Source organism: Drosophila sulfurigaster, unplaced genomic scaffold (assembly GCF_023558435.1).
Source record: "Drosophila sulfurigaster albostrigata strain 15112-1811.04 unplaced genomic scaffold, ASM2355843v2 ctg21_pilon, whole genome shotgun sequence".
NCBI classification, from domain to species: Eukaryota; Metazoa; Arthropoda; class Insecta; order Diptera; family Drosophilidae; genus Drosophila; species Drosophila sulfurigaster.
In genome coordinates this window covers 415,769-425,997 of record NW_026909710.1, presented here as the reverse complement: position 1 = coordinate 425,997, position 10,229 = coordinate 415,769, and the positions used below count along the sequence as shown (strand labels likewise).

Genomic DNA, 10,229 nt, shown 5'->3' with positions numbered 1-10,229 from the left:
GACGCTTCGCAGGTGCTAGAGAAGAACTAGAAGCCCGCCTTGAGGGGCGTGTCGAGACGGAGTCCGTAGTCGAGCACATGATAAGCTCGAGGGAGAAATGGGTGGCGGTGAACACGATGGCAGTGGCAGTAATGAAGCAGCTAAGAAGAGAAGAGAGAGCACGAATCCCAGCCAACTCAGAAGAGGGCCGATAAAGGCCGAACCCTCCCCCTGAAGTATTACCTCACGGCAGTTCCGGGGGGAGTGCGTTGAATGCGGGAGAAACAGGCGTTAGCCTGGTTTCGCAGGAGCACTTGAACGTACTGCGGTGCGTCAACGTCCATGTAAAAAAAAAAATTAAAAAAAACACAGGACACGAGTGTCAAGTGTTACGCCGATAGTGCACCGAGTCGTTTAAGCAGAAAGCACAGCCTGCAAAAATAGGAAATAGTATCAAACGCTTCTCGGCAAGTAGAGTCACTCACTCTGCATCATACTTCTGCCGCTCGAGTCCAGGCGGCCGGAGTTTTGGTGTTTTTATTTCGGCGGCCCAAGCGTCGCCCGTGGGTTCGGGTCGGAGAGGGGCAGAGATACACCATCTCTCGCTCAGTGAGTAAGTCACTCACTGTCCTTTTCTGGCGAATCTCTCTTTTTTGTTGCTTCCACTTTCACTGCACTTTGCATATTTGCAATCTCGTCACACTCTGTCAGCTGTCAGACGATCTGCTGGTGGCAGTGCTGGTCAGCGATTGCGGATTGCAACCGGTGGAGCCAAGTCAAACAGCTGAGTGGTGAGCATAGCAAAGAGACAAACCACAGCATATATGACCCATAGCAGTGACACGAACCAAAAGGAGTAAAGAAACGCGGCATACTTTCAGGAGCTACAGAAAGTGCTGCATAGCCGAAGGTTCTTACTTAAATTTAGCGCCTGCCATAGCAGAATCGTGAGCTAAAGGTCGTGGAACTGACCAATTACCAACCTCTGCCGTGTAACGGCGCTCAGAAAACAGAGGCCATGGTGACCGAGTCGGGGCGGTATAACCTCCTCCGACAAAAGTCGTAGGAAATTCTCGGCCAACGTTGGACTGCTTGGTAGAGCGTTATTATATTATATTGAATATAGCAGATTGGTTAGTAACCGATATTGCTCGTCATGAGCAATATTGAGACGAGTGAGGCGGAAGCTGAGTTGCTGGCAAAGTTTCTCAAGCTTCCAAGAGTCGCAAGATCGCCCCAGAGCGGAGGGCCTGCATCTGCGCCCCCAAAGATAGATGAGCTAGTATTTAGCTTTGATGCAGTCGAAGAAGCGGCAACGCCCAAAAGAGCCCGAGAGGATCGGAGTCCTGGTGTCTCTTCAGAAGCGGTGCCAAAAAAGATTAAAATTCATAGAAGCCTTCAAGAGGCGGTAGAAGAGCTGGGCGAGTTGATCGATGGGCTGATCAAGACATTTACGCCCAAAGAAGTGCGACACGTCACACAAACAAACAAAAATATGTTCGCACGAATCAAATCTGTGCAAATTGAGATGGCATCTAGTTTAAAGCTGGCGGCTGAAGATACAGTGGATAAGGCGACCCCAAAGACACTAGATGAAGGCTACAATTGCGTACGTAGCTCGTCGACGCAGACCTCTGGTTTCTAAAGAAGACGTGCTGGTAGCCTGTGAAAAACTCAGCCAAGCGAATCTGGATCTAAGTGCCATCAAAGCACTTAGGCCTGGTTTCGACGGTATGCAAATGGCAATTGTTAGTATGCCGAAAGAGGCTGCATCATCTATTCTACAGAATGGAAGAATCCGGATAGGCTGGACAAGCTGTAGAGTGAGAGAGAGGTCTGAGAGGCCAGAAAAAAAGAGGTGCTACAAATGCTTGGAGTTTGGACATATTGCCAAGTTCTGTAAGAGTACGATCGACCGCTCTGGGTGCTGCCTAAGATGCGGTGCAGCTGGCCATAAAGCGGCGCTTTGCAAAAATGCTGCTAAATGCTTCATCAGTGCGGATGCGGGCAAAGAGGATACCAGACATCACGCAGGAAGCAGTTACTGCCTTCTCAAAGGGGTCAGCGGGGTCACGCGGGGGCCAAAATGACTCAAAGGCTCCTGCAGCTCAACTTAAACCACTGCTTGGCGGCCCAAGAGCTACTGAAGCAGACGGTTAGAGAGTTAAAGGTGGATGCTGCTTTGTTGAGCGAACCATATAGAAGAATCCAGAGTCCAAATTACGTCGAAGATGCGGAAGGAAAGGCGTCAATATGGGTATGTGGCCTAGAACAGCCTCAGCTTACTGATGTGCGCTCATCGCGTGGGTTCGTGCTAGATGGGGAAACCAGTGCCTATACAGCTGCTATCTGGCTCCCAGTCTCACCTTCTCAGAATTCGCATCAGTCATGGAGGAGTTAGCACTCGACGCAAGGGGAAAGCCACAGGTGATCATCGCTGGTGACTTCAATGCCTGGGCGGAGGAATGGGGTAGCACCCGGACAAACGCCCAAGGACAAACAGTGCTGGAAGCCCTTGCCACATTAGACATGGCCCTCATGAACAATGGCAACCAACACACTTTCACCAGAGCTGGCACTGGATCGGTTATAGATCTAGCATTCGCTAGCTGTCCAATTGCTAGATCAGCGACGTGGACCATTAGCAATGTCTACACAGCGAGTGATCATAGGGCGATCACGATAGATCTGAACCATATCGAGTCACCGCGAGCAAATGGACCACAGAGCGGAAAGGCTTACAAAGTTGGACCCGGAAGCTTTCGCTAGATCCTTTGCAGTTCCCAACTGGAGTGACAACGCAGAGGTAAGCGCCGAGCTGCTCATGCGCTCAATCACGGATGCCTGCGACGCTAGCATGGCGGTGCGAAGATCGTGCAAAAGACATCACGCACCAGTATATTGGTGGAACCAGCAGATCGCAGACGCAAGAAGGCGATGTATAAGATCGCGAAGGATTCTGCAACGTTCACGAGGCAGAGTTGATTTCGAAACAAGAAGGCTGGAGTACGCGCTTAATCGCAGGCTGCTGAAGAAGTCCATCTTGAGCAGCAAGAAGGAGAAATTCCTAGAACTTTGCGACGAAGCCGACCGAGACATCTGGGGAATGGCCTACAAAGTGGTGCTTAAAAAAACTCAAGCCAAATACATGTGCAGTGCCTAGAGAGGAGGGCGTCCTAAACGGCATAGTGGATGCTCTGTTCTCGGGCTCATTCACTGTTCCATCAGTGGAAGATCACGTAGAGCACCGGCTCTATACGGAGGTCCCAGAGGTTACGTTAGAGGAAGTACTGCTGGCAGCGGCAAGAATCAAGGAGTCCAAGTCACCTGGGCCGGACGCGATCCCAAATCGCGCGCTGAAGATGGCGATCAGGCTCCATCCGCAGTGCTTTACAGAAGTTTTTGGACAGTGTATGAGGCAAGGTGTCTTCCCCCCGCCCATGGAAACTGCAGAATCTGGTGCTGATCCCAAAGCCGAACAAGCCACTAGATTCGCCGTCGACCGATTTGCCTGCTCGATACAACAGGCAAAATATTGGAGAGGCTGGTGAGCCATAGGCTAGAGGAGTCTGTCCGACAAGCAGGAGATCTGTCACCCATGCAATATGGTTTCAGAAAGCATCACTCAACCGTAGACGCTATCTCACAAGTAACGGACATAGCAAGGAGAGTCATCGCAGGCAGAAGATGGCGTGGTGGTGCAAAGGAGTACTGCATAGTCATGACTCTGGACGTCAAGAACGCCTTCAATTCTGCAAACTGGAGCTGCATTATAGGCGCCTTAAGGCGGTTCAACACCCCGAGCTACCTAATGGAAATAATTGAGTACTACTTCAGGAAACGCATTCTGAGATATAGAACGGATAACGGAACCAAATCGTTCAACATCACTGGAGGAGTACCGCAAGGATCAGTGTTGGGCCCGCTACTATGGAACATCATGTACGATGACATATTGCGGCTCGACGTTCCAGAGTCTGCAACCATTGTCGGCTTTGCAGACGATGTGGCCTTAGTGGTGACAGCGAAGCAACTAGGCGACGCTGAGCTACTTTGTAGTGCAGCGGTTGCCACTGTCAAGGACTGGCTCGCGACTGTGGGGCTGCAATTGGCTGATCATAAGACTGAAGCGGTCCTGATAAGTAGTCGGAAGATCGTCGAAGTGGCTCACATTAACCTTGGTAGGACCTCAATAGTGTTGAGCCGAGCCATTAAATACCTAGGCGTCCTAATCGACTCGCGGCTAAGCTTCCGCGAACACTTGGAGTATGCTGGTAAGAGAGCTGCTGTCGTAGGGCAGGCATTGAGTCGAATAATGCTAAATACGCGCGGCCCTAAGCAAGGTCGGAAACTACTACTACAAAATGTGGTTAGAGCAACAATGCTCTATGGCGCTCCAGTATGGGTGCAAGCAATGGAGGTGAAGGATTACAGGTGGAAGATGCAGTCAACCTATCGACTCTGCGCGTTGCGAGTCTGCAAAGGATTCAGGACCATATCGGATGACGCCGCTTTAGTGATAGCTGGCATGATGCCGTTGGACACTCTGGCGATAGAGAGGTCTCATAGTTACAAGCAAAAGAGGGCTAACCAGATGGAAGACGTTCACTACGTGTCGACCAATTTTAAGACGGAGTGCCTAAGGAAATGGCAAGATAAGTGGGACACCTCTAGTAAGGGCCGCTGGACCCATGCTCTGATCCCAAACATAGGCAAATGGGTCAGCAGAAGTTTCGGATTCGTCAACTTTCATCTGACGCAGATCCTGAGCGGGCACGGCTGCTTCCGCAGCTATCTATATAGATTTGGACACGACACCGACCCGATGTGCGTATATTGCTACCCCGAAGTGGAAGAAACGGCGGAACACATCCTAGCGTGCTGCCGACGCTTTTCTAGTGAGAGACAAGAGCTCGAAGAAGCAATAAGATGTAGAGTCACGACGGACTCTATTGTGACGAAGGAGGAATACTGGTCAGCGGTATGCAGCTATGCAGAAAAAGTGACCACCGCACTACGAACTCTGGAGAGGGAACGTACCCGCAGCCATAACGGAGGGGAGTGAGCTCCCGTCTAGGTCTCGTGAAGCAATACCTCACGGCAGTACCACGAGAACTTCCTTGACAGTTTTATTTCATTCTTTCTTTCCTTCTATCCTTTGTACTGTATTCTAGTGCTCAATATGTTATATTTATTAGTTACTCATCTAGTTACTTATCTAGTTACTCCAAATAAAAAAAAAATACACACACAACGCCCTCGACGAGTCATGTTTCGCTGCTGCTTCTGTTGTTGTTGTTTTTGTTGTCAAACGCTTAGGCAACTGACCAACGTCAATTTATCAACTGTACTGCTTTGATTAGTATTTTTTTTGCTGCCGCTTCGTCTGCTGGTAATTTGCACTTGTTGAATTGTTCTGCCGTTATATTTTTTTTGACGTTATAGTCTGTTTTGAATACGCGGCATTGCGTGATACCACTTTACAATTCATAACTACGATACGAACAGCCAAAATCCAAAAACAAAAAAAAAACTCGACCAGCGAAAAGCAATTTCTCTTCTTGCGGTGGACCGTCTCTAACCTCGATCAAGAATCCACTCCCTCGTGACTCAGCTCACGAGAAAAAACAGTCAAGATCGTCCGGCACAATCTTCCGGCCGTCCGTCTCCAACCTTCATCACAAATCAACTCCTCGACCCAGCAAAATCCACATGCTAACCTCTCGTGAAAAAAGTTGACGTTCCTTTTTCCTCTCCTATTTAACAGGAGGAGCAATTTTCAAATTTCCCTCCCCAGGAGTTCAGGAGTTGCCATTTCCTATCTCCGATATATCGATAACCCCCCACAAACGATACCTAAAAACGTAACAATCTTAAAGTAAAACTTTTGTATGTCTTAATTAATATCAGTCATAATAATTTTTTTTTTTTTGAGGTAGGGAAGAAAATGTCTACACACCACCATAGCGACGTCTCAAACTATGGCTGTGCGGGGATCGCATATGCATGCTGACCCGCTAAAAACTCCCCTTTCGCTGTTTCAGGGCGGAATTTCCCAGCCCGGAACCGCATTTGAGTGCGCATAACTCAGGCTGGGCGCTCTGGTGTTCTTAGCTCATCGTTTCACCTGCGTCCAGGCGCCTCTTTTTGCGTCGGAGGATTCTCTCGACGTGTATCGTTATTATTTTCCAGTTTTGCTTGTTACTTACGAGCAGTTTGGCAACGTTTTGTGGCCTCCAGATTCCATCGATCTGCGATTCAAGCAGCTCTTTTTCTGTTTGCCACTGAGTGCATGAGAAAAAAGTATGTTCTGCGTCATCTATATCGGCATCGCCATACACGCAGCTTGGCTGTTGGCGTAGTCCTCTTTGGTGTAGGTACTTTGCGAAGTATCCGTGCCCAGAAAGCAGCTGCGTCAAATAGTAGTTTACTTCGCCGAAGTCTCGGTTGCTCCATATTTTTACGTCAGGTATTTGCTTGGCAGTCCACCTACCGGTTGCTTCGTTTGTCCAGCGATCTTGTCAATGTTGCATAGTTTCCTCTCTGGGGTCGTTGTCAGATTCTCGGTTATTTTGGCGCTTTAGCCAGGTGCGCCGTCGCTCTCTGGCCTTCAGATCTATAGGGATTTCGCTGCTAATCACCAAGACTGCTGCTGTCGACACTGTCCGGTATGCGGACGTTACTCTAAGTGCCGCCGTCCTCTGAACGGCCAACAGTGTTTTGCATTTTTGTTTTATGGTCAGGGTGTCTGCCCATGAAGCATGCTTCAGACCCGTAAAACAGTATTGAGTTTACTGCTGACATCAGCAGTTTACGCTTACTCTCAGTTGGGCCACCAACGTTTGTCATCAGCTTACTGAGTGATGCCACTGCCCTTGACGCTTTTTCCACTGTATGGTGTATTTGGGTCCAGAAAGTCATTCTTGGGTCGATACGGATGCCTAAGTAGTTGAGTGATAATTTTGTTTTTATTATGTCGTCGCTTACGTGCATGTTCACTTCGAGAGGGATGTGCCGTTTTGTTAAGATTATTAGTTCAGTCTTCTCTGTGGCGAGCTTTAGACCATGGGTTTTGAACCAAGCCATTGCTCGCATCATGACTTGGTTTAGCTTCCGCTGCGCTTCCGTCATGTCGCGTGCCTTAATGATGGCGGCGATGTCGTCGGCGAACCCGACCAGGTTGCAGTCGTCTGGCATTTCTATTGAAAAGATGCTGTCATAGCTAGCGTTCCACAGGTCCGGGCCGAGGATAGAGCCCTGTGCTGCACCCGAAGTGACAGTCTTTCGCCTGGTCCCACTTTCCGTCTGGTATATCAGCTCTCGTTTGCTTAGGTAGCTGCGGACCATGCGCATCAGGTAGGCTGGTGTTCCGAAGCGATTTTCTAGCGCGTCGATGATGTCAGTCCATCGCAGACTGTTGAAGGCGTTTCTAACGTCAAGAGCGGCCAGGAGCACTATTTTCTTGGACTAGGCATTTCCTCTCTGTGCATCGCTTACCGCTTCTATGACGCACTGCAGCGCTCCAGCTGTCGATCTACCTGGTCGAAAGCCATGCTGTCTATTTGATAGGCCACCTGCCATTTCTATGGCTGTAGATAGCCGAGGTTTTAGTAATCTTTCTAGCAGTTTCCCCGCTGTGTCGAGCATGCATAGCGGGCGATATGCACTTGGGGTAGCTGGGTCTCCTTTCCCTTTATCTATTAGCATTAGGTGCTGTCGCTTCCACACCTCTGGAAAAATTCCTTCCATCAAGCAAGCATTATACATGTTTAGCAGGATTTTCGGGCGTGCGTCTGTTATGGCTTTTAGTGCTTCGGATGGAATCCCATCGGGTCCGGGTGCCTTGTTGTTTTTCACAGATTTTGCTGCCGATCTGAGTTCATTCTCTGTAAAGAAAGGAGGCTCTTCGAGGGCGGGCATCTCTGGGTCGGTGCGTCGTTCGTGCTGTGGGAAGAGCGTGTTGACTATATTGGCCATGACGTTTTCGTTGAGCTCCGGAGTCGGCCTTTGCGCTCCTAACTTGCGCGTTACGATTTTGTAACCGAGACCCCACGGGTTTGTATTTATGTCGTTTCGTAGCTCTTCCCATTTGCTCTTTTTGCTGTGGTCAATGGCTAGTTTAAGGCGCTTTCTAGCTTCTTTGTGCTCCTCGCTTTCCGCCGTAGCACTGCTCCGAGATCTGGCTCTAGTCATTTTCCTTCTCGCGCGTAGGCAGGCTCTTCGGAGCTCCGCGATCTGCTCGTTCCACCAGTAGGCAGCTTTCCTTTTAAGGAAGCTCGTCGTTTTGGGCATCGCTGCGGCTGCTGGCGCGCATGGTGTGGCGTACTATGCTTCTTGCGTCTCTAGGGTCTACGCCTGTTTCCATACTTGCGTCTAGTACTTCGATGAGTTTCTCGGTGTCCAGTTTTTTCGAGATCCACCATCGAGTGATTTTCTTATCATGATCGGGCCGACGTCTATGGTTTGAGTTTATGAAGAAGCAGATATACTGGTGGTCACTGCCCGTGTAGTCCTCCAAGACACCCCACTCCTGTAGTTTGCTCGCTGCTCTTTCTGTCGCCAGAGTGATGTCTGGGATTGTACCCTCGCATCCTGGTCTGCAAAAAGTGGGTGTGGAACCTTCATTTGCAACCACTAGCCCGAGCCTGGCAGCCAAGTCAAGTACTCGTCTGCCTCGGGGGTTTGTTGTCGGCATGCCCCACTCGATGGCTCTAGAGTTAAAATCACCCGCGATGATCAAGTCTCCGCCAAGCTGCTGTGCTTGGCCTTCTATTGCGTCTAGCTTCGTCTTAAATTCATTTATACTGTCACTAGGCGTCAGGTAGCAGCTCATGATTGTACAGATTTTAGTTTGTGCCCATACGAAGCCTTGTCCGGCACCACTTCTTGTGACGGTGAAGTTGTTTATGTTTGGCAGCCAGATGGCTGCCGTTCCGGTGTTGTCAGATAGGAATGTACCACTGTTGAGAATCTTGTACTGCTCACTGATGATGACAACATCAACCGCCTTCTCTAGCACGAGCTGAGAGAGAAGCGAGTCGGCTGTCTTGCTCCGGTGCATGTTTGCTTGGAGGATCTTCATCTTTGGGCTCTTACCGATGCACATTTGCTAGAGGCAGGGATGTGGTCAACTGATTTCAGTCCGGCCGTGACGCACACGCAGCATTTTGGAGGATTTTTGCATTCCTTGTGCTTGTGTCCAATTTCGCCTCACCGGATGCAAAGGTTTCTTCTGTCTGGGCCTTTGCACTCTCTTTGGGTGTGACCCGACTCGAAACATCTAAAGCAGCGCATGGGGATTGTTTGCATGCGCATTCTGGCGCGAATCCAGCCAACAGTTATTTTTTCTGCTTTGAGAAGCGTCTCTGCAGCTTCGGTTTGTAGTGTGACATATGCTCTCACTTGTTCCCGACTATTTGGTTTTGTCACCACTACTTTTAGTCGGTCCCCTATGTCCGGGAGGATCTTCTGTATGGCTTCCTTGACATCGTTGGTTGTATTGAGTGCGTCTAGATCCCGAATTTCCAGCGTGTTCGTCGGTATGAGTTCTTTTACTTCCGCTGTTTTTTGTAGGGCACCTTTGATTTTGTTAATGAAATCGGTGCTCACTTGAGTGCCTTTTTTCATTTCTAGTAGTAGCGCTCCAGACATTGTTTTTCGAACTGCATGAATTTTAATGTCAGCGTCGTTTGGGTCCACAGTTTCCTTAAGGCTTTTAAGTATGTCTGCATAGGTATGTCCTTCGTTTGGTTTCACAAGAAGGGCTTCATTTTTTGGCCGTCTTTTTTGAATGTCGCCTTTCTCTGAGTTTGGCTTGACTCCTGAGGGTTTGTTTTGTTCGCCGCCAGTTGTTTGTTTGGGTACGCTGGATTTTTGCTTGTGTGCTTTGTCAGCCTTTGACTGCACAACCTGCCAGTTTGCACCTGTGCTCGTGGCGCATGGTTTCTTTGCGTTTGGTGAGTCGACGTCCACTGGGCTTGGGAGGGGCCGTTTTGACTGCGGAGCGGCAGAGGTTTTCGGCGTAGTCGATTCATCCACATTTTTAATGTCACTTATGCGTTTACCTTCAGCCTCTTAGCTTAGCCAGTTTCGTCGGTATGTTTCCACTTGGTCGAGGATTTCATCGAGTTCGCCGACTCCTTGTTTAACATCTCTAGAAATGTTTTTTTGAATCTTCATTGCGGCTTTCATGTTCCGCAAAACCCGCCGGCACTCTTGTAGTTCCTTTTTTTTTTCCCGTCGCATCTTTT

The 10,229-nt window shown here is 49.3% G+C and overlaps 1 protein-coding gene across 1 annotated transcript; it reads left to right on the top strand.

Annotated features, from left to right (window-relative positions):
* The first annotated feature begins 2,065 nt into the window (after nt 1-2,065).
* Nucleotides 2,066-3,530, top strand: LOC133849886 (uncharacterized). The gene is made up of 4 exons (XM_062285922.1): nt 2,066-2,282; nt 2,354-2,641; nt 2,760-3,134; nt 3,208-3,530. Exons 1-4 carry the CDS (start codon nt 2,066-2,068, stop codon nt 3,528-3,530), a joined length of 1,203 nt encoding a protein of 400 aa, XP_062141906.1.
* The last annotated feature ends 6,699 nt before the right edge of the window (nt 3,531-10,229 follow it).

Excerpts from the sequence above, each read along its gene's own strand:
- LOC133849886 (XM_062285922.1), top strand. The coding sequence starts at position 2,066 with ATGACTCAAAGGCTCCTGCAGCTCAACTTAAACCACTGCTTGGCGGCC. Across the intron at positions 2,283-2,353 it reads TACTGATGTGCGCTCATCGC|AATTCGCATCAGTCATGGAG; the intron begins GTGGGTTCGTGC and ends TCACCTTCTCAG. Across the intron at positions 2,642-2,759 it reads TAGCAATGTCTACACAGCGA|TTCCCAACTGGAGTGACAAC; the intron begins GTGATCATAGGG and ends GATCCTTTGCAG.